This window comes from Protopterus annectens, chromosome 1.part0 (assembly GCF_019279795.1).
Source record: "Protopterus annectens isolate FY-2018-M chromosome 1.part0, PAN1.0, whole genome shotgun sequence".
NCBI lineage: Eukaryota > Metazoa > Chordata > Ceratodontiformes > Protopteridae > Protopterus > Protopterus annectens.
The window spans coordinates 136,324,342-136,349,138 of record NC_056725.1 but is presented as its reverse complement, the minus strand read 5'-3'; the positions used below and the strand labels follow the sequence as shown (position 1 = coordinate 136,349,138).

At 44.4% G+C, this 24,797-nt stretch overlaps 1 protein-coding gene across 1 annotated transcript in view; it reads left to right on the top strand.

Moving 5' to 3' along the window:
* EIF3L (eukaryotic translation initiation factor 3 subunit L) overlaps window positions 1–24,797 on the top strand; it is a 602,285-nt gene that overhangs the window by 154,483 nt on the left and 423,005 nt on the right. The window contains exons 6-7 of the mRNA XM_044089965.1: window positions 1–64; window positions 5,959–6,032. The exon at window positions 1–64 is cut by the window's left edge and continues 6 nt beyond it. Of these exons, the coding sequence (XP_043945900.1) occupies window positions 1–64; window positions 5,959–6,032 (138 nt within the window). The remainder of the gene's footprint in view (window positions 65–5,958; window positions 6,033–24,797) is intronic.

Sequence of the window (24,797 nt, the reverse complement as noted above, 5' to 3'; positions counted from 1 at the left end):
CCTACACTGGAACAGAGGTTTGAGTCCTATTACAACTATTGCAACCTGTTCAACTACATACTGAGTGAGTACTTTTTTTCTGCTGACCACAGTTGACATTTTTTTTTAAAGAATGCTTTGTTCTGTATGTAGTTCTTATCTACTGTCCGTAAGAGATTTACTTTGAATTTTAAGCACTCGTTAATGAAGGTGATCCCACCATTTCCTGTTTTATTATATATTAAAAATGTCAGTAACCTGCTATGGTCTTAAGTACAGCTTTGCATCTGATTTTATTTCTTAACTTTTTTTTAATTAGGAAAACTTGAGTGTAGTATTACTTGTCAAGTTTGTTATTGTGCTCAGACTGTTACGTTTTCAAGATGATTGAATTTTGAATGGAAATGAAAAAGATACTAATTACCACTTCATTTTGTAACTGAAGTGCAAGTAGAAACAAATTACCACTGTACAATAGTCAGAAGTGGTAGGCAGTGTTGATTCCTTGCAGTAACTTTGTCACAAAGCCGGATGAGGTTCTTTGAGTGCTGTGTTGATGACATATGACAGTTATGGTTGTTTGGAACTGCAGATGTGTAGAACGTTTGGTCCAGGAACCTAGGTTTCCTTTCTGCTGTAAATTGTCCTTGTCTACAGCTTTTATTGTTGTAGATGTATCCTGGCTAATAAAATGACTGCTGTGATCAGTTAACTTAACCCAGTTGTTAAAGCATTAAACAATATTTGTGATCGGAAACTGAAAAAATAAGTGTTTTAATTATATTATGACCTGGTATATATTTACAATGTCACTACACAATTCTGTGTGGTTAGTATTGTATAATTTGCTGGACCCCAAAATGGTCTTGGCTGCTGTGCTGTTTGATTTTTTTGTAGCTAAAGGTTGTTTCACCTACAATGTATTCTGTTTTCCCAGAGTTAAGTATTTTATTGCATTACTCTTGGTTCGGGTTGTTGGGACTGTTCATGTAATGTAGGAATATTATGACTTACTGCTTTACTTCAAAATATCTAGTGTGTGTGGGGGTGGGGTGTGTGTGTGGGTGTGGTGTGCATAGTTTAAAATTTGGGATTCCTTTTGGTTTATGTCCTTTACTACATTTTGTATGACTTAGATGATCCTTCTATTTCAGCTACAGAGAGTGGTTAATTTAACTTCTTGTCTAATTTAGTCATCATTCTTTGCCAACTTTTAACTCATTGTGAAAACAAACCTAGCTTGTCTCTGCAGCAGTTTCACTTTGATGGTGCAGAGGTTTAAGTAAGCCTCCAACCCCAGAGGTTCAGCTGGTTTATGGTCCTGTGAGAGAAGACTAACTTAGGGTTAGAAATATCTTGCTTTGTGATCTTTTCATTGGGAAAATGTAAAGTATATTAGCAGTTAGAGCCCTGACACAAGGTTTCATGCAAACCAGGCAGTGTGCACTGAGGAATCTGCATGGCCCAGGAGTGCCACACGGAGAGAAGACTTGGTTTGTGTGTGTGACCGTATACATATCATTTTGTGGGTAGAATAGGGAGACAGAGGTATAACTGCAGGTTTATCGGTTATTTAGTTTAACCAGAAAAGTCCGATTGGGTAAAAGCCTGGGGAGAAAATCTCAAAATTATTACTAAACATTCTAAGAACAATAATTGTACAGTCTTCAAAACTAAAACAAACATTTGTAGCTTAAATAATTTTAACAAATTTGGCATAATATGAAAACATTGGTTAAGGATCAGTACAAGTTATGACAATCATTTAATATTTAGAGAAATTTCTAACGGTTTGTAGAGAAATTAAAGGCAATTTAGTCTAATACAAACAGGAATTACAGTATGAAGTGAGGGGGAAAAGCTTATGGTATATTTAGAAAGAAAGTCAGAGAAGAGAATTTGATAGAAGTAAGGAAGTGAGTGAAGACAGTAGAGTAAGGAGGTATAAGGAATGAAAAAGAACATGTTGAAAACCAGGATAAACAATATCCCTAAATGTGAGCAAGAACAGACGTAGATTTTAGCTAGGAAGTCTTTCAGATTGGTTTTGCAAAATGGGAGGAAAGGTATTGACCTGATTAGATAAAGGTAAGGAATTCCTGTCCTTAGCAACCTTGAAAGAGTACAGACTATGCTCAGCAGATTTGATAGGTTTTTAGACAGCCAAGAGTTTTTGGTCACTGGATTTCAGTGACTGACTGGGAACATAGCTGTGTAGAATGATGTGTTGTTTTTTTTTTTTTTTTTTAAAGTGCTGGACAGGCAGATGGATGCTGGTTGAATTTTATAGATGGGAAGAAGTCATGTATATGTTAGTTGATGGGGTATTTCTAACCAATTTAGTCTTTTTAATGCTGTACAGTGGTGGGTTCTGAAAGGGGTATTTGCTGCAAATGTAGCATCTTTGTTATAGCATTGTTCAAGTTTTAATTTTTGTAAAGCCTGGAGGTTAGTGAGGATGGGAGTGCCATAAAGAAGTGTGGAAAGGAGATGAGTAGTGTTAATTGTAGTTTTGCTTGCATTGGTGAGATACTTTTTGGCTCTGTAAAGCATCTCTAGGTTGTGATGAGCTTTTCATGTGCAATTTTATATATGCAGCTCAAATGTAAGTTGATCGTCCACTATCACCCCTAATAATCTGCTAGGAGAACGGACTTCAGTGGTTGTATTATCAAGAAAGGGGACTTTTTTCATGAGAGGGATTTGGGGGGAAAAATAGTAGTACTTTGGTGTTTTTTGGATTGATCTTGAGTTGATTCATTAAGCCATGTTTCAGTGGTTGTTGAAGCTTCTTTATTAGTTTTTTGAAGGTGTACCATGTTGACAAATGTGTGAATGAGAGTGAAATCATCTGCTTATTGTATTAGGGTGGCATGTTGTGTAAATGTGTAGAGGGTGCTGGTGAATATGTTGAGGAGAGGACCAAGGATAGAGCTTTGTGGTACACCGGTGGTGACTGGGAGATGAAGATGAACGTGGAGTGCCATTTTACTGACTGACATACCTATTGGACAGGAAGTTTTTGAACCAAAGAAGGGTGGGCTGAGAGAGATCTAGTGAGGGCATTTGAAGTAGAAGTTTGCTGTCAAACTGTGTCGAAGGCTTTAGACATGTCTAGAAGTAAGGAAGAGACTCGTTTTGCTGTTATCTGTAGCTTTATAGACAGGGTATTCTTGCGAGGGGAGATGAGCTTGATATAGGTCTAAAGCTATTAATGTCTGTTGAATGATCTTTGTGCAGAGGAATGTGTGACTTCTTTTTCCAGGGAGAGGGAATGTGGGATTCCTGGACTGACCTATTTATAAGGATTGAGACAGGATAGGCAATATTATTGGCTGCTATTTTTAGGTACTCTTGGAAGGTCATCACCTGAAGAAGAACATGGTTTAAGTTTAACACTGTCTGCACAGGTTTGAAGGTTAAAGTGATGTGGTGATATGTGGCTTTTGGGCAGGGTTGGGATTAGATGTTGAGGAATCCTTGATTAGAGATGCTGTACTATCTGTAGAATAGAGAGTTGAACTGTATTACAGTTTTGAGTGGTATGTTATCAGGAGAGGGGTTTGGGTTGAATTTTTGGTTGGTATGTAAGATTTCTTTAATAAAGCCCAAAATTGTTTAGGGTTGTGTTTAGTATTATTCTGAAAGTTGTTGTAATATTGTTTTTTGTCTTCATTTACTTTTTTTTTGCATTTCTCATCCCTCTAGCTAGGACTGCTATTGCCCGTACCCATCTGCTTTTAACTCTGCTCTGTGCCTCACCAATACCCACTGACTTGAAGAAAACTGATCTCGGCAAACTCTACAATCAAATTGCCAGGTTTGGTACAGGAACTCCCTACAGGACATGACCATTGTCAAAACCTAAACCTCTTAGGATGGCTAGAACTCCCTAGGCTAATTCAATATTATCAACTTACTGTAGCATTCAAGGTTATTAACCATCCATAAAAAACAGTGTCCCTTAAACATTATCCACCCCTACAAAAACGCTAGGCCACTTCGTTCCACTACAAAACTTTTGGTTCAGTCTGTTAAAGCTATCAACCTATCTGGAGAATCTTTGTTTGCAAAATCAGTATGCAAAACCTGGAATTCACTCCCTTCTGACCGTATTCTGAACCCCTCCCTTAATCAGTTAAAAAAAAAAAAATCTAACCCAGTATTTTAAAACTCATTGGTTATGTCCTTGCTCTAACCCTGACTAAAGCCTCATCTACTTCCATATCCCTGCAGTTTTTATTCACAGCGATTTACCTCTTACACTAAAAGGTTTGGAAAGAAAAACTGTAACATCTTTGCAGATACTCTGTATATAGCTGCACCTATAGGTTTGATAAGAGAAAACTGTAACATATTTGTATATATTTCTGGATATAAACTGTATTCTTTATAGGCTTAAAATGTGAGACTGTAACTTGTATGTTCATACAATATGTTTTTGCATATACTGTAAGTTGCTTGTCTTTATCTGTTGGTAAGTTTGGAGCTTTTCTCCCTGGGCATCTGCTGAAAATAGACATGTATCCAGTCAGACTATCCCGGTCAACAAATGTAAAATAAAAAAATAAATAAATGGTTGTGAACCATTATGATGTTTTCAAGTTATGGAGGTGTTTTATATTTTTGCCATTCTTTCCATGCTTTTTCTCTATCCTGCATTACTCTTCTTCTCTTTTTGGATAGCCAACTTGCATTATTTGTTTTTAGTCTCTTCCTTCTAGGAGGCGTAAGGCTGTTTTTAGGATATTTAGAAAAGTTGTTTTGAGTTCCTTTAAAGCATTGTCTAAGGGACGGATTTTTATGAAGTTCTAGTTAATAGATGATGATGCAGTAACGGACCTTTCCAAGTTAAACTTGGAAAGGTTACTTGTTATTTTATAAATATGCTGTTTAATTGGACGTGTGAGATGTCTGGTTGTATACATTGGAGATGATCACTGAGTCAGTCTGACATTGTACTTTTGGAGAAGTATTTGCTATGATCTGATATTAGAATCCAGTTTAATAGAGAATTTGATGTCTTGCTATTATGTGTGGGGCTCTTAATTAGTTGTGTGAAATGATACAAGTTCATGTTAGATGTAGGAGAGTTTATGTCCAACCAGTTGATATTCACATCACCTTGTAGTAGTTTTTTTTCTTGTGGAAATGTTATGGCTGTCCAATGTGGGATATCTTTCAGTAAAGCTATATTGTCGCCAGGAGGGATGTAAAGGATAGTAGTACATATATAATTGTTCATTTTGAAAAAAGCAATAAGAAGCTCTGCTGAACTGAATTTTGGAATTTGTTTGCTTTAAGGGGAAATGTGCTAGGTGTTTGGAAGTAATAAAGCAATACCACCACCTTTCCTCATTATACAGTCATTATGGAGGATATTCTAGCTAGGAGCTATAACTTCAGAGAAATTTACGCTGGGTTTAAACCAAATTTCAAGTATAGCAAGAACATTAGGCTTATGTTAGGTAATCCAGGCATGTAGTTCAGCAGTTTTATTTCTTATACTTTTTAACATTTATTGCAGAAAAACTTATATCACCAGGTTTGGGGATATATTGCTGCTGTCCTGAACCTGTTAGCTGCATTGACTAGTTAGCTAAATGGTATTATTTTTCTTGTGACTTATTAAATTGCCCCCACTTGGCTAGCCAAGTTTTGAGTATTTGTGAAATACAGAGTTTGGTGATACTGAAACTAAGCATGCATTGATATTTATATGCAGTTAATTAACTACCATTGCAGTAAAAAAACATTAAATGCAGTCTACTTGTATCTTCCTGAAACCTCTAATGCTTATTGATGTAGCTTCCACTTGAGAATGTAAGGAAGTCTAGAGAATATATTAAGGTGGTTGACTTTTCATTTGCAGTATTTAACTTTGTTGATGGGGGAGCAAAAACAACAGAGGTATTCAGATGTTAGTGTTTTGTGCCTGTGCTGGATTTATTTGCAGTATGCATTTCTTTTTTTACATAGATACTGATGGACCTGCTCCCTTGGAGCTCCCTAACCAGTGGCTTTGGGACATCATTGATGAGTTTATTTACCAGGTAAGTGACCTGTAATTATTGTGTCTGTTGATGTGGTAAGGCAGTTTGGGGTTCCACTCTAAAAATCTGTTCTTCCCCATGGTAACTCAACTTTGAAGTGTATTGCTAGATCTGAAGTAGTTAACTTCATTTGATCAGCAACCTGTGGGTTACGGATCTGACAGCATACCAAGCAAAATGATCTGAGCTCCAAGCTCCTTCCCCTTACACATACTACACTGCAACCTCCTTCCAATCCTCAGATCTCATTTGCCGCGGCTTTGCCAAGCACGGGATTCTTCAGCTCCAGGCAAGTGTAGCGTCTTTTACTACAAACTTTCTCTTTTAGTCTAGTTTTGTGTGTGTGTGTGTGTGTGTGTGTGTGTGTGTGTGTGTGTGTGTGTGTGTGTGTGTGTGTGTGTGTGTGTGTTTTAGTACCTTTCTTCGGGTGTCCATTCTCCCTAGTCTTGGTCTCCCCCTTCACTTTTGGTAGTTGCCCATCCCTTAGTAGGCCCCTTTTCCCTCTTTCAGGTGTGCTTGTCTCTAGTATGGCTGAAAGTCATAAAGTGACTTTTTCCAAGTGCACTGAGTATGGCCATAATCTGTCGCCAGCGGATGGTCACACTCAGTGCGTGATTTGCTTGGGGGTTCCGCACCTTTCTTCTGGCTGCCAGATATGTGTGGCCTTCAACCCCCGAGCCTTACGGGATGCGAGGAACAAGCTGATTCTGGCGGGTCTTCTACCCGCGGAATCAGCTTCTTCTCCTTCCCTTTCTTTAGCAACAGCCACAGTTGTGGCTGCCCAGCCAGCCGGCCCTCTTCCCCTGTCTGGGACTCACCCTCCCACCTTGTCTCAGGGAGAACGAGAGGCCAAGAAGGATAAAAAAGAGAGAAGGGAAAGAGAGAAAAAGATAGAGAGAGAGAAAGAAGCCGCAAGCGGCAGGCTGAACTGGACCCCTCGGCCCCTCCCGCTAAAGTTGTCTCTTCTCCCCTGGGAGTTTCCAAGCCCCCCCCCCCACGGCTCCGTTCGCCACGTTTCTCACCGGAGGAGGAGACCCGACCAGCCTCAAGGTCGTCGTTGCGTAGGCCCTCCCGGCTGGCTTCGGTGGCTTCCTCCAGGTCTACCCGCAGCATCTCGGAGGCAGATATGGACCGGATGATGCGTAGATTCTTGCAAACTCAGCTGCAGATGGGAGTGTTGCTACCCGCCCCCTCCGGGGGGGGGGGGGTAGTTCAGCTCCACTGTTCACCCCGATAGCTCATTCTCCGATCCACCACCGGATTTCGGAGTCTTCGGATCCAAGGAGCGCTGATGGTTATTACTACCTCTATGACGGCCATGCCCTCGAGCTTATCGGATCCGAGCTCTTGGAGCCGAGAGCTGGGCATCGTATTCGGGGAGGTGAGTGTGTCTTCGGCTCCTTTACGGTCGGAGCACACCATCCTCTCGGGTCCAACAGCTTCGGCTCTGGCACAGATCCTCTCGTCGGATCCGAGGGTCCCAGCCACCTGTCTTAGAGAGGCCAGTTCCTCTTCGGCATTCGACGTGGTGGAGAGGGTCCTTTCTGGAGGATCGAGACCCCTCACTCTTTCCTCAGGGTCCGCCCTCGCTGCTCAGTTTGTCCTCCATCATTCATTCCCCCCCAGGGACAGTCTGTGTCGTTGACGCCCCAGCCAGTTCCCCCAAGGCGCCTCCCAGATGTCCCACCCACTAAAATGGAGGCCGCGGCTTTGGAAATAAAAAAGCTGTTAGAAAAAAGAGCCATCCAGCATGGGCCCCCAGATCAGTCCAGATCAGGCATCTACTCCAGGTTCTTTCTGGTGCCAAAAAAGATGGGGGACTTAAGGCCGATTTTTGACCTGTCAACACTTAACCTTTTCGTTACCAAGGAGAAATTCCGGATGGTCATACTCCAGTCCATACTGCCTCTCTTGCAGGAGGAGGATTGGATGTGCTCCATAGACCTCAAGGGTGCGTACTACCATATTCTCATGGACAGACTGTCCAGGAGGTTTCTCCGCTTTCGGCTAGGAGCCAGTCATTACCAGTTCAGGGTCCTACCCTTCGGTCTCACCACAGCCCCCAGGGTGTTCACCAAGCTCATGGCAGTTGTAGGGGCCCACCTGAGGCTCCAGGGCATACAGGTCTTCCCGTACTTAGTCGACTGGCTCCTCACTGCCCCCACCAGGCATCTACTTTCTCTAGCCAGGATTTCTTCTTCCGGATGTCACCCCAGTTGGGGATAACCATAAATGTCAAGAAGTCTTTCCTCCAGTCTGTTCAAGTGTTAGACTTCATAGGGGCCAGGATAGATATCCTCCAGGCCAGGGCCTTCCTAACGTCAGACAGACTTCACAGCATGACTCTGCATGTGCTAGCCCTCTTTCAGTCCACTGCTCCCCCAGCAGAATTAGTCCTGAGAGCTTTGGGGTCCATGGCGGCAGCGATCAGTCTGATTCCTTATGCTCATCTGCACATGAGTGTTCTACACTGGACATTGCAAGCCCAGTGGTCTATTCTACACTACCCTCTAGACTTCCGGATTCCCCTCAGCAGGGTTTGCAGGAACTCCCTCATGTGGTGGCTTCAATCCCGAGCTCTTCGGGAAGGACGACCCTTTGTCACCACCCCAGGCCACAGTGACCACGGACGCCTCCCGCCTAGGGTGTGTGGGGGGGTCATTGTGCTGGCAGTACTGTCCAAGGCACGTGGACTCAGTCCGAGACCGTACTGCATATAAATGTCCTGGAGATGAGGGCGGTCCTTTTAGCATTGCAGGCCCTTCATGCCTCTCTTCCTCCGGGGACTATTGCTATCCAGTCGGGCACAATATGTCAGTGGTCTGGTATATCAACAAACCGGGGTGAACCAGGTCTTACCCCCTTTGCTGAGAAGCCATGAGAGTTTGGGAATGGGCGAACTCCACCAGCTGCTTCCTGTTAACAATGCACATTCTGGGTCAGTCCAACATCCTGGCGGACAAATTGAGCAAAACTATCCTCTCTCCTTACGAGTGGTCTCTAAATCCTTGTGTAGCGGAACAGATCTTCCTCAAGTGGGGTCAGCCTTGCTGCAATCTCTTAGCATCACCTTCCAACGCAAAGTGCAGCGAGTTTTTTGCTCTAATTTCTCTCTTGGGGAAAGTCCCCAGAGACGCTCTAGTCCATGCTTGGCCACCCGGTCTTCTTTATGCGTATCCTCCACTTCCTCTTTTGACAAACTTTCTGCAGAAAGCTCGCCAGTTGGGGAGCAAGATTATCCTCCTAGCCCCATTCTGGCCTCGTCAAGTCTGGTTCCCCTGCCTGCATTCTCATCTCATACCTCCACTCTGGATCTTGGATCCCATTCCGGATCTGATTTCCCCATCCCTCGGGAATGGCTCCTCCGAACCTTGACTGTCTCAAACTCTCAGCTTGGCTGATCCAGTTCCCCTAGTTGCCAGGAGTCCCGGTATCTCTTCCCGAGTCAAGTCTATCCTGGTGGAGGCACATAAACCCTCTACCAGGAAGATTTACAGTAGCAAATGGAAATGTTTTTCAATTTGGGCTTCATGAAAGAACTTGGGTCCTTTCACCACTCCTGTTCCAGCGGTACTGGAATTCTTGCCTCATATTTTTCAGCAAGGGGCCAGCTCATCTACTGTGAAGGTTCAGCTGGCTGCCATTTCCCATTTTCATATTGGGGACAACTTTGGTTCTCTCGCTCCTGCCAGAATTTGTAAGACATTTCTAAAGGCACTTTTCTTTTGAGACCCCCTGTTAGAAATTCATCCCCGCCGAGGGATCTGACCGTAGTTCTTCAGGCTTTAGTTGTGCCTCCATTTGAACCCGCAGCTTCCGTTGATCTGAAGTTCTTGTCATGGAAGACTGCTTTTTTGGTAGCCATTACTTCAGCCAAGAGAGTGTCAGAGCTTCAAGGCTCTCTGTATCAAACCTCCGTACCTTGTGTTTCATAAGGATATGGTATCTCTCAGGACTAATCCCTCTTTTCTCCCTAAAGTTGCTTCAGAGACTAATATTAATCAGTCCATTAATTTGCCTTTTTCCCTAATTTCCAGAACAAAGGAGAATATAAACTTCATTTGCTGGATGTTCACAGACAGTTACGTTTTTATTTGCACAGGACGGCTGTCTTTCGTAAATCTGATCAACTTTTTGTCTCTTTTGCTAAGCCTTTTCTAGGGAAACCAGTTTTAAAGGTAAATCTCGCCAGGTGGATTTCAAGTTGTATTCTTCAAGCATACAGAGAATCTGGCTTAGCAGAACCAATGGGAGTTAATGCTCATTCTACACGTTCTATGGCAACGTCTGCTGCATTCTGGTCTAGAGTTTCCCTGGATGACATTTGTTCAGCGGCTACCTGGGCGTCCTCTCACACCTTTATTTCTCATTATAAACTGGATTTGGTGTCTAGAGGAAGGGCTGCCTTTGGCTCTTCAGTGCTCCGGAATATTCTTCCTTAAGGGCCTTCCAAGATTTCAGGTAGCTGGGGACTCTGTCCCACAGGTTGCTGATCAAATGAAGTTAACTACTTCAGATAAAGAAGTTATGTACTCACCATAACATTCCATCTGAGTAGGTAAACGTCATTTGTCAGCAACCGTTCCTCCCTTCTTCCCCCTGACCCTGATGGTTATTTAGCGGAGCTCGAGGTTCGGACTTATGAGCTTTACCTTGTCCTTGAGTCAGGTGTCTCAGGTTGTTAGTTTGTTTTTGTTATTATGTGCAGGTGTCAAACACGATCTGAGGATTGGAAGGAGGTTGCAGTGTAGTATGGGTAAGGGGGAGGAGCTTGGAGCTAGAATCTTTTTACTTGATATGCTGCCGGCTCGGATCCGTAACCCACAGGTTGCTGACAAATGAAGTTTACCTACTCTGATAGTACGTTATGGTGAGTACATAACTTCTTTTTTTTTGAAGTAAAGAATCATGGTCATCAATGTCATATTAATCACTGCTGTAGAATCCTTAGCTGTCTGGGTTCTATCCTGCCAAAGATGTAACAGCCAGACAGCTTCCAAAGCTTCAGGGCACTTTCCACGCAACCAAACTGTCAAGCAGCTTGAGCTGAGCTGACTAAAAGTCAAGTTTGAGTGCAAAGCCTTTCAGTGCTTTCCCGCCACCAAAGAGTACGCTCCTCTGAGGCTTGGAAGGACTGACGACTGGTTTGTACTTTCCTTAGCTGGCCTGGCAAGTTCCTTTTGGGGGAAACAACCTTCCATCCTCCCCACCTCATATTTTATTACTTTACTCTGTAGAAAGTTATTTTAAATATGAGTGCTGTGTTTTAACGGATTGCCTTGAGACTGTAATGAACATTTAAATAGAGCGTTAATTATGAATGTCCGTTTAAAAGTAGTGTTAACTAACTGATAAAATGTTTTCTGTGTATCTTTGGAGAAATTGTGTTGTTTTTCCATTGTGGGCCTGCCATAATGTTTGAAAAGGCTTTACTGTGTTTTCTGTTTAAAAAAAAAAGAAAAATTTTGTGGACTACTACTTTTACTGGTATTTGCTTGTTTTCCTCAGGTTAGAGGCACCATTTTCATCTTTACCATGGAACAGATTGTTAGTTCCACTGTCTGTCCTTCTTCCAGGCACTAAAATTAAGCAGACAGCCTTTGTCAACACAGCAGGCCAGCAATTTGCTTCACCCACAGTAGGTAACTCTGCTGTGGTCATTTGTTTTACCTCTGACCACTCCTCTTTTACCCCAGATCCCTCTGGTGTAGCATCTAGAGCCACTATGAACTGGGGGCTAGCCATGTCCTCTGCGGCTGTTGGGGGCCCCTTGGTGGGTCAGGGAGAGCCACTCTGTTTCCTGGAAGAAGGAACAAGGAAGTGTTCGGATGCCATTAGTAACACAGTTGGCCCCATTTTTCCATTTGAGGAGAGCTCACTTTCTGAACCTTCCTGTGGAGGTTTCTCTTTCTCTGAGCGTATTGTTATAATGTCCTAGTGTTTTCAGTGGGAAAACACTGAGGTTTCTCAGTCCCTCAGAATATACTCTGAGCTGTTACAGAAGTATTTTCCAGAACTAAAACCCATTTGTCTTGTCCTGTCTACTTGTTCGTCTTATTGCCTGGAGTTTTCCTGGTGGTCAGTCAGCTGTCCTAAAAAGGCATATATATAGTATGTATAAAGTTCTTCAGTCTTTTATTAAATGTTTTTATACAACATTCCCAAACCTGACCCAGCTATAGCCTTAGTTGACTCCTGTGCTGCTAAGCACGTAGTTAATTGCAGTCCTAATCTATCTAAAAAGGATGGGAAAATTATTGATATGGCAAAAAATGTATACCTCTGCAAATTTGAATTTCAGAATTGCCAGGTACATATGTTAAAATTTAATCTGACATGTTGTGAAAGTATGAGGAATGTTTTATCCACAGTTTCTTCTTGTGAAGAAAAACCTAATTTAAATAACTTTCTTCTATTGAAGAGGTCACTACTCCTTGTTCTGTGTTTGATTCTTGATACTTCCAACTGCTGTGGCTACTGGTATTTTTAAGGAAGATGTTCATCGTGTTACACTGCTGCAGTCATTACACTTGGGTTATCCTGCCGTCAGGCGGTCCCACAGTCGGCCTGAGTTCCAAAGTCTTGGTCCGGTGTCGGTTGCTGTCGCTTCTTCCCTGACGTCAGTGCGCCAGGGGTATACAAGATGAATCTGATGCCATTTTCTTCAGTCTTTCTTGCCGCGCGGTGCCCGAAGCAGAAGCAGTTCGCAAGTGCCGGTTGGCCAACTCCTGAGATTTTCGAAGGCGAATTTCAGATCCGAAGTCTTCAATAAAGCAAAGTACCTCGTTGGGGAAACTTTTTTCTTGCCTCAGACCGATGTCAGAAAAAGTTAATAATTGTATTTCTTGTGGGAAGGAAATACCTCATAAGGACTTCCACTCTTACTGTATTCCATGCCTAGGCCCTGATCACGACGTCACTAGTTGTCGGTTTTGTGCTAGATTTAACAAACGCACTATAAAAAGACGTTTTGATTTTGCTTTGCACTACTTTGGCCGAAGGTTCACTTACACGATGCCATCGGAGCAGCCGACGACCTCAGTACCAAAAAAACGCAAAGACAAGGATAAAGACAGGCATCCGAGGTCCAAAACCGATGACAAAACCTCTTCTAGGCCAGTCGCTGGTTCTCAGTGAGGCGCTTTCGCAGCCCCTGACACCTGCTACCTCAGAGCCACAGGCCGCTTCCGACTCCCACGTGGAGACATCTAGGCCTCTGGAACCTCAAAGTGTTTGACCTACGGAAACTAATCCCTCAGATGGGTCCAGAGCCGCTGAGCAGGCAACTGCTTCTGAGGGAGTTTTCAGACCTTCACAACTTACCATTAAAACAACAGCCAAGACAAAGGTACCATTAAAGACAAAGAAACAAATACAGCATTCTCTTGGACAGTCCTCCATGCCTAAGAAACAGATGCTTAAAATGGCCGAAGACCTCATTACTCTAATCAGGGGTTCTCATCCCCCTCCTGAGAAAAGGCCTAGGCAGGATACAGACCGACTCCTCTGATCAGGTTTCCATTTCCTCTGATTCCTCTTCCGACCAGGGATACTCCATTTCCTCTGATTCCTCTTCCGACCAGAGATACTCTCTACCCCCCTATGAGGACTCTGATGCTGAAGAATCTATCCCTTCAGCCTGTCCTCCTGAGGGTTATTCTTTTGGGGAAACTTTACATACCATGAGAGAGCATTTCCATTGGGAAAGCCAGTATTACTCAGAATCCAAGAAAAGGCTCAGGGATTTCCTCTTATTGCCTCAACACAGGCCCCTAGCTATTCCGCCAGTGCTAGATATTGTGGATGATGTGATGTCCTTCAAGGATGCATCTGCAGTCATAACATATGGGTTGTCCTGCCTCAGGCAGCCCTTCGGTCGGCCGGATTCCAACGTCAGGGTCTGGCCTCGGCTGATGTCGCACTTTCCCCGACGTCAGAGCGTCTGGGGTATAAAAGCATCAGCTGACGCCATTTTCCTCAGTCTTTCTTGCCGCACGGTGCCCGAAGCAGAAGCTGTTCGCAAGTGCCGGTCGGTCAGATCCAGTGAATTCAGCTACCAAGACTTCGAAAAAGCTGGCACTCGCTGGGGACTCTTTCTTGCCTCAGCCGATGTCAGACAAAGTAAATAATTGTTTAACTTGTAGGAAACAAATACCTCATAAGGATTTCCATTCCTACTGCCTTCCTTGCTTAGGCCCAGACCACGACGTATCGGCCTGTTCAGCCTGTGCTTCCTTCAACCGACAAACTCTTAGACGTCGGTCGGAGTTTGCAGAGGAATTTTATGGGGCCAGTTTTGCATATAAAATGCCATCGGAGACTCCGACATCGCATTTGGTGAAAAAATGGAAGGACAAGGACCGACACTCGCGGCCCGCGGTTTCAGCTGAAACCACGGTAAGGCCTACCGCGAGTGTCTCTGTTTCGGCCGAAACAGAGTCCTCGGAGATTCCTTCTTCCGAATCCATTCAACCGACCACCGCGGCCCGGGAGGCCCCGGCTGAGTCGGCTACCGAGCTACCTACTGAAACCAGTGTCCAGGAAATGTCCGACACCATACCTTTGGACATTTCTACTCCTGCACGTGGGGCAGCTAGGCCCCCTGCTTCCATGTCCATTAAGGCCTTTTCTAGGGCTAAAGCTGCTAAACTTTCTAAAGCTTTGCCTCCAAAAACTACCTCCCAGAGGCCTTCCTCTAGTTCTCAGATCCTCAGCCTTGCAGAGGACCTTATTTCTTTAATTAGAGGTTCACAACCTCACCCGGACAGGGCCTCTCACCCTCCACCAGACAAAAGGCCCAGGACTGACCCCTCTGACCCACACTCTTCAGATGAGTCCACGGATGGATCTGAGTTGTCAGACCACCAGGAAGAGGCTTATTCGCCCTATGAGGATTCTGATGCTGAAGATCTATCCCTTTGGCCTCCCCTCCTGAAGAGTTTTCCTTTGGTGAGACTCTATACTCCATGAGAGAGCATTTTCAATGGCAAGGTCAGGAATTCTCTGATTCTAGAAAAAGATTAAGGACCTTTTTTACATTTGCCTCAACATAGGCCCTTAGCTATATCTCCTGTTTTGAATGTAATTGATGATTTGATGATGTGTACAATGATGTCAGTACTGCCCCTGATACTCTCCCTCCGGCCCCTGCCAAACCTGATAGATACTACAGGGTCCCGGATTCTCATTTCCATCTGTATAAAGCCCATTCTGCAGACCCAAAAACTATTTCTCAGGGCCCTAAAGGGGTTGCGGCCGCCACTGCCAAAAATCCTCTACCCTCTGAAAGAGAGTCTAGAGCTTTAGAGAGATTGGGAAAGAAGGTATATACTTCTGCAACTCTGTCCGTCAGGGCATTAAATTGTCAATTTCATATGATACAGTACCAAGAGTATTTGTTAGATGAACTGAATAAGAAACATTCTTCTCCTGAACCCCTTGACCGTAAATCCCTTCAGGATTTGGTACACAACTCACAGCAGGTTAGTAATCATTTCTTAAAATGTGGCTATGATGCATTGGAGGCTTCATTTAGGTCAGCTATGAGTGGGGCAGTTATTCGTAGGCATGCCTGGCTGAAGGAACAATCTTTTCCAGACCATGTTAAAGCTAAACTCCTGGATGCTCCAATGGAGAAACAAAATTTATTTGGCTCCTCTGCTCAGGAGGTCTTAAAAAAGTTTGAAGAAAAGGCAAAATCTGTGCAAACAGTTAAGGATTTCCTGCAAGTACAACCACCGAGATTCAGCAGAAACTGGCCTACTAAGAATTGGTCCTTTCCAGACTCGGACAGAGCCCAGAGAGGCAGGAACAGACCCAGAGGCAGAGGCCAATCAAGGGCTCCTACAGAGGCCGTCAGTGGCAGCCTGCCAACCAGAGGAGTAGTGCAACAGCAGCAACAACTACTACACCAGGACAGGCTCAATGACTTTACTCTGATTCCGCCTACCAGGGCTCAACTGGAAGCACCCTTGGGCGGAAAGCTTGCTTTATTCTCAAAAAACTGGCATTATATTACAAGGGATACATGGACACTGCAAATAATAGACAAAGGATACAGGTTCCACTTCCACACTTTGCCAAAAAGAAACGGAATGCCAAACCTCCCACCAAATCAGAGGGCAGAGGCTTTAAAGCAGATCAACAACTTGCTTCAAATGAAAGCTATAGAAAAGGTACCACTTTCAGAACAAGGCCAAGGATTTTACTCCAGACTATTCCTTGTACCAAGAAAAGAAAATCAATGGAGGCCTATTCTCGACCTGTCCGCACTGAATGCTTACCTCATTGTGCCAAAATTCAAGATGCTGACCCTACAGCAACTTCTTCCCATGTTGGGCAAGGAATCTTGGCTGGTGACTCTAGATCTCAAGGAGGCATACCTGCACGTCCCTATTCGACCAAGTTGCAGAAGACACCTCAGATTTCTTGCAGGATCAGAGCATTATCAATTCTCAGCATTGCCCTTTGGCTTATCTACTGCGCCCAGAGTATTCAAGAAATGCCTGGCATCAGTAATTGCACACTGCAGACTTCAGGGGATTCAAATCTACCCATATCTGGACGACTGCCTTATACAAGCGGACAACAAGGGAAATTTGATAAAGGACTTGGCCTATGCCATCCACCTGCTACAGGCCCTGGGATACACAGTCAACATCCAAAAGTCAAGACTTGTTCCATCCCAAAGGATAACCTTTTTGGGTGCAGATCTGGACACAAACACCCAAATGGCCTTTCTCACAGAAGAAAAACAAAAACAACTTCCGGATTACTTCATGATTCTGACAAGACAAACTCAGCTTACTGCAAGGAAAATCCTGCAGGCCCTGGGTTACATGGCATCCTGCATAATTCTGATACACAGGCCAGGCTGCATATGAGAAAATTACAATGGTACCTAAGGAGTGTATGGTCTCAACACAGTCACAGTTTAGAAACTTTGATACCAATCATTCCTTGCCTTCAAAAGGAATTCCTGTGGTGGGCTCGGGCCTGCCAGTCCAACAGAGGGTTGCCTTTCAACAAACCAAAAACAAAACAAACCATCACCACGGACGCTTCAGACCGAGGATGGAGAGCACACATGGAGGGCAAATGTATCCAAGGCCTATGGTCTCAAGGGCAGCTACGCAAGCACATAAACCAAAAGGAAATGCTGGCAGAGATGCATGCAATCGAGGCTTTCAAACCCTTCCTTCATCAAGGCCACCTGTTAATAAGGACAGACAACACCACGGTCATGTGGTACATAAACAAGCAGGGGGGCACACACTCCTACCCTCTATGCCGGCTGGCTATGAATCTATGGGAACTATGCCTGAAACTCAATATCCAACTACAGTCCCAGTTCGTGCCAGGAAAAGAGAATACACTGGCAGACAGCTTAAGCAGAACTACCATGGATGCACACGAATGGATGCTGCACCCGGACATCTTCCAACTCATAGCAAAGACATGGGGAATGCCGGAGATAGATCTGTTCGCCTCCCCCCTCAACCATCAACTGAAGACATTCTGCTCAAGGACATACCACTCACAAGCTTGGAGGGTGGACTCTCTCTCTCAGCTGGAAAGCTCTAAAAGTATATGCCTTCCCACCTATTCCATTAATGTACAAGGTTCTACTGAAGATCAGGGAGGAACAGCCAAGAGTGATTCTGATAGCTCCAGACTGGCCAAGGCAACACTGGTATCCACTATTGAGGAGCATGTCACAGGCAAAACCATGGCCTCTCCCCCTATGGCCTCTTCTTCTGACGCAGAACAACTTCAAGATCATGCATCCCAACTTGAAAACATTGCAGCTAACTGCCTGGAAAATTCCTTAAATCCCAATCAAAATGTTTTATCACAGAGAGTGAAGGACATTATCATGGAAGCTCGCCGGCCTTCCACAAGGAAGACATACTCGGCTAAATGGAAAAGATTCCTCATTTGGAACACATCAAAAGGCTCAGATGTGACCGTGGCAAGCATGACACATATTCTGGAATACTTGGCAGAATTGTTCCACAATGGCCTGTCCTATTCTTCCATTAAGATTCATGCCTCAGCAATTTCAGCAGAATACAATGTGGATCCACCTATCTTCTCACACCCTCTCCTCAGGCAATTTCTGAGAGGGATCAAAAATATTAAACCTCCAAGAAAACCCCCTCTACCTGCTTGGGATCTTAACTTTGTGTTGGAGAAACTAACATTTCCTCCTTTTGAACCAGCAGCATCAGCGGATCTACAGTTTCTGTCTTGGAAAACTGCATTCCTTCTGGCAATAACTTCAGCAAGAAGAGTATCTGAGTTACAAGCATTAATGGTAGTACAGCCATTTCTTATCTTCCATCAGGACAGAGTTTCACTAAGAACCAATCCTACTTTTATGCCAAAGGTGGTATCTAGGGTATCCTTGAACCAAGCTATTCACTTGCCTACGTTCTTCCCAAATCCACAGAATAGAGGGAAAACTGCACACCCTGGATATACACAGACAACTACGCTACTACTTGGACAGAACTAAAAGTAGCAGAAAAACTGACCAACTGTTTGTAGCATATGCTACTGGGGTGCAAAGAAAAGCAATTTCCAAGCAGACAATTTCAAAATGGATAGGAAATTGCATTCGATTTTGTTACTCCTTTCATGGAAAGACAGTTCCTGCAAACATCAGGCCTCATTCCACAAGGGCCACGGCCACCTCTACAGCCTTCCTACGAGGGGTGGCTACCAAGGACATTTTAGAAGCTGCTACTTGGAGCTCCGTGCATACATTTGCCAAACATTACAATCTACCTTTATACTCCAGATCCAGAGCAGGTTTTGCTACTGCAGTCCTGCAGGGGATCTTAACTACACCATCCTTTTCTTAGTACCTCCTGCCCCAGATTGGCTATGGTATTCTACCCATATGTTATGACTGCAGATGCATCCTTGAAGGACATAGTACAGTTTTGTACCTACCATAAATGTAGATGTCCGATAGGTATGCATCTGCAGTCAGGTTTACCCTCCCTCCTACCCCTCTGTGGTATTCCTAGGGTGCTTACCCTCTTTTAGCTAGCTGGGGGAATCTATTATGGTGTATTTGTTTGTATATACATGTGTGTGTGTGTGTGTGTGTGTGTGTGTGTGTGTGTATGTATATATATATATGTATATATATATATATATATATATATATATATATAATTTTGCAAATGTTTGGAACTTTATTGCATTTATCCAAATTTAGCCTTCCTAGAGGGCACCTGGCATCTGGGCAAGAAAGGCTGAGGAAAATGGCGTTGGCTGATGCTTTTATACCCCAGACGCTCTGACGTTGGGGAAAGTGCGACATCAGCCGAGGCCAGACCCAGACTTTGGAATCCGGCCGACCGAAGGGCTGCCTGAGGCAGGACAACCCATATGTTATGACTGCAGATGCATACCTATCAGACATCTACATTTATGGTAGGTACAAAACTGTACTTTCTAACTTTTGTTTGCAACAATCACTGGAATTACCGTTTTTTTCCCTAAGTATTCAAACAGAGCTGAGTATACCTTTCACAGCTTAGACGTGCACAGACAATTATGTTTCTATTTGTATAGGACACACCAAGCACGAAAATCAGATCAACTGTTTGTGTCCTTTTCGGATAGTAAATTGGGCAAAGGCGTCACGAAAGTCACTATTGCCAAGTGGATCAGAGGCTGTATCAGTCATATTTATTGCATTTCAAATAAGGAGCTTATAGTTCCAGTGAAAGCTCATTCTACCAGGGCTATGGCCACTTTGGCAGCCTTTCATTCCAAGCTCTCTATTAGTGACATTTGTGCGGCTGCTACGTGGTCTTCTCTACACACCTTTATTTCTCACTACAAATTGGATGTGGCATCTAGGGGTCGAGCTTCCTTCGGTTCCACGGTTCTCAGGAGCGTTTTCCAGTGAGCCACCCAGGAATTGGGTGCTAGGACGCTGTCCCATCTGTAGAGAATGTAGGCGAGATAGGATCACATTACATCTTTTAGTTATGTACTTACCATAACTTTAGATGTATGGGATCCATCTCTACATTCCTAATAACCCACCCTCCTTCCCCCTGCCTTGTAGGCCAGAAGAGACCGGACGATCCGAATTCAACTTTTTCCTCTCTTGAAACACCTGGCAATGTTATAACAACAGTCTATGTGTGTGTGCATGTGTGCGGACAAACAAGATCTGGGGAAGCAGTAGTGGTGCATCCTGGGATACGAGGTAACTCAGCCGATAAGAGACTACGTTCTATTGTATAGCGGCCGAGTCGGAGCCGAGGATCGGCTCCGAACCCATCTGTAGAGAATGTAGGCGAGATGGATACCATACATCTAAAGTTATGGTAAGTACATAACTAAAAGTTCCAGATGGTCACTTTGCAATCCATCCTGCCTTGTCTGCAGGAACACGACTGGATGTGCTCAACAGACCTGCAGGATGCATACTACCATGTAAATATCCACAGACACTCCAGGAGGATTGTCCGCTTTTGGCTAGGGGCCAATCACTACCAGTTCCAGTCCCTACCCTTCGGTCTCACCACAGCCCCCAGGGTGTTCACAAGGTCATGGCAGCAGTAGCGGCTCACCTGAGGCTTCTGGGCATATAGATCTATCCGTACCTAGATGATTGGCACTTTGCCGCTCTCACCAGGCTTCTACTCTGTCAAGCCAGGAATTATTTCTGGAAGTTGTCAGACTTGCTGGGCATCAGTATAAATATAGCCAAGTCCTGTCTAGAACCGGTTCAGGTCCTGGACTACATAGGGGCGAGAATAGACTCATTGCAATCCAAAGTCTTTCTGACTCCAGAGAGGGTTTGGAGCCTGAATCTTCATGCTCTCGCGATTCTTCAGTGTCTTTTTCTCCCAGCCACAGTGGCACCTGCCGCAGACCTAATATCCATGGCAGCCATAATCTCTCTTCTTCCTTGTGTTTGTCTTCACATGTGGGTCATGCAGTGGATGTTGGCAGTCCAGTGGTCTGTATTGGATCGGCCGTTGACACATCCAATTTGCATAAGCGAGGCGTGCAAGAAGTCCCTCCTCTGGTGGCTTCAATCTCCAGAGATAGTAGAGGGACGGTCCTTTATTGCAGCCCCTCCCCAAGCCACAATGACCACGGACACCTCCTGACTAGTGTGGGGGGCATCATTGTTTGGGCAGGACAGTCCAAGGCACGTGGTCCCTGAACTAGACCAATCTGCATATCAGTGTTGGAGATGAGGGCGGTCTTATTAGCGTTGCAGGCCCTTCGTGGCTCTCTTCCCCTGGGAAGTATTGCGATTCAGACAGACATGTCAGTGGTCTGGTACATCAACAAACAGGGAGGAACCAGATCCTACCCCCTTTGTCGAGAAGCAATGAGAGTGTAGGAATGGGCGATCTCCGCCAACCGTTTTCTGATAGCAACACACATTCTGAGTCGGTCCAACATACTAGCGGACAAAATGAGCAGAACTATCCTGGTGCTTTACTAGTGTTCTCCGAATTCTTGTGTAGCGGAGCAGATATTCCTCGAGTGGGGTCGGCCTTGCTGCAGTTTCTTTGCATCTCCTTCCAACGCAAAGTGTGGCGAGTTCTTTGCTCTGATCCCCCCTCAGGGGGAAACCCACAAAGATGCTCTGGTCCATGCTTGGCCTCCCGGTCTTCTTTATGCATATCCTCCGTTACCCCTCATGACAACGTTTTTACAGAAGGCTCGTCGGTTGAGGAGCAGAGTCCTCCTCATTGCCCCATTCTGGCTTTGCCAGATCTGGTTTCTCTGTCTGTGGTCTCATCTGGTAGCTCTTCCTTGGATCTTGGATCCAATTCCGGATCTTATTTCACACCCGTCGTGGATTCTCCTTCCAGACCTGGGCAGTCTGAAGCTCATGGCTTGGCTACTCTAGTTCCATCGATTGCCAGGACTCCCGACTTTCTTCCTCTGTTAGGTCTATTCTTGTTGCTGCCTATAAGTCATCTACCAGAAAAGTTTACCGTAGTAAGTGGAAGCGTTTTTCGATCTGGGCTTCTCAGAGGGATTTAGATCCTTTTACGGTTCCAGTGCCAGCAGTTCTTGAATTTTTAGCACACCTTTTTCAGCAGGTGCCAGCTCTTCGGTGAAGGTTCAACTGGCTACCTTTTCTAATTTCCATGTAGGTGAAAACATGGGGTCCTTGGCTTCTTCCAGACATTGCAAAACCTTCATTAAATGGACCTTTCTTTTAAGGCCTCCGGTTAAGGACCTCACTCCTCCTTGAGATCTTACCTTAGTTTTACAGGCGTTAGTTGCTCTGCCTTTTGAGCCGGCTGCCTCTGTGTACTTGAGATTGTTTTCTTGGAAAACAGCTTTCCTAGTGGCTTTCACCTCTTCTAGGAGAGTGTCAGAACTTCAAGCATCATCTGTCAAACCCCCCTCATATGGCTTTTCATAAAGACAGGGTCTCACTTTGGACTAATCCTTCCTTTTTGCCAAAAGTGGCTTCAAAGTCCAATATCAGTCAATCAATCAACCTGCCTGTCTTTTTCCCAAATTTTCAGAAATAGGGGGAATATAAGCTACATTTGTTAGATGTACATAGGCAGTTACATTTCTACTTAGGACAAAGCCCTTTTGCAAGTCTGACTAATTGTTTGTGCCCTTCGTTAGACCTTTCCTAGGCAAACCAGTTTCCAAGGTGACAATTGCCAAGTGGATTTCCCTTTACATTCTGCAGGTTTACAAAGATAAAGGTATGCCTATTCTAGAGAGGGTTCATGCACGTTCTACCAGGTCTGTGGCTACGTCAGCTGCTTTTTGGTCCAGAGTATCCTTGGATGATATTTATTTAGCGGCTACTTGGTCCTCATTTCATACTTTCATTTCTCATTATAAACTGGACATGATTTCCAGAGGAAGAGCATCCTTTGGCTCCGCAGTGCTCTGGAATATCCTTCCATGAGGGCCTTCCAAAGTTATGGTAGCTGGGGACTCTGTCCCACAGGTTGATGACCAAATGAAGTTAACTACTTCAGATAAAGCAGTTATGTACTTACCACAACATTGCATCTGAGTAGTTAGACTTCATTTGTCATCAACCGTCCCTCCCTCCTTCCCCCTGGCCTTGTTATTGGGTTAATTAATCTGAAGTGTCTTGGAGATAGTGCCTTTTGCGGCCCCTTATGTTTTCTGGTGGGCCCCTTATGTTTTCTGGTGGGTCAGGTTTTTGCTGATCGGGCTCATTTGTTGGTGGTATTATGGGTAATGGGAGGAGCTTGGATCTGATGCTGGTGAAACTGCCGTCTCTGATCCTGTCTGGATCCGACGCCCACAGGCTGATGACAAATGAAGTCTAACTACTCAGATGGAATGTTATGGTAAGTACATAACTTCTTTTTATGGTGCCTTCTGGCTTACAGACTAATTCAAACCATTCCATTAATTTTGGGAGTTTTGGTAACTGCCCAGTTAAAGCAATTTTCTAACTTTTTGCTTTTGAGAGTCTGGTATCCTATAAAATTGTAGGTTTCCCACTTCCATGGCACACTCAGCATTATGCTGTGTTAAAAAGCCTGCAGGCAGACTACAGAAACTTTAGCTGTGGTTTTCTTGTTCCAGTTTGTCTTGTAGTTCACTTTATTTTCTCTACCACAGCAGAAGATTCTTGCCATCTTGAAAGAAATTTATATGTTAAGTTGTCTATCTCGTCTTCATTTTTGCTGGTTGGGATCGGAGCCGATCCTCGGCTCCAACTCGGCCATCTTCAATAACTCGAGAGCTGTTTACTGGCTCGAGGCTACCCCTTATCCCATAATGCCTAGCGATAGCTACCCAGATCTCGTTTGCCGCTTCAGCTGCGAGGGTGTCGTTTTTTCTGGCTCAGACTCGTATATTTACCTTTTTGTGTAAACTTCCTTCTAAAATTAAAATTTTTCTGTAGATATTTAGAATAGTTATACTTGTTGCTGTTATTTTTTTTTGCATCTCTCCCTTGTGTTAGAACTTGTTTAAGTTAGAGTGTTCTCCCCGCCCCTCCCCCATCTCTAGGTTAGCCGTTTAACTTAGAGGCTCTCCTTTTTCTCTTATTGTTAAAAAAAATAAATAAATAAAAAATAAAAATTATTGTAGTAGCATAGTACTGGTGTATTTGTCTAGCTTAGCACTGTTTTTTGTGTCAGTAGTTACTTCTTAGTCCTCCTTTTTTTAGTACAGCATGTCCAAGGAAGATAAGGTTTCTCGTTTTAAGAAGTGTGACTCATGCTGTCAGAAAATGTCTCTGACAGATGGGCACACTAGTTGCTTCTGCTGTTTAGGCGCTGTTCACCTGCGGGATTCTTGTTCTGTTTGCCATGCTTTTAGTGCAAGAGTCCTGCAGGAGCGCAAGAACAAACTAATTCTTAGGGGTCTATTAGAACCCCAGGATTCACCGGCAAAGAGTTAACAGCCAGCGAAATCCCCAAAGTCCACTAAGCAGTCAGCTCCATCCTCTGAGTCAACTCCTGTGCTGGATTTACCTTCTAAGTCAGTTCCGGCTGGCACCAACAAGACAACCTCCCTGTCGGCTCCATCGGATGTTTCGGAGCCGTCGCGGAGTCACAAGAGGCTGAGGTCCCCTTCCTTAGAGTCGGTGCATTCGGCTCCTCTGTCTCCATTGCTTCAAAGTGAGCGTAGCCACCGGTCCTCTCACTCCTCTCGGTCCTCTAGGCTGTCGGATCACGATGTGGAGAGAGTGGTCAGTAAGTTGTTAAAGTCGCAAGCACTAGCTAAATTGTTGTCCAGCCCTCCTCAACAGGT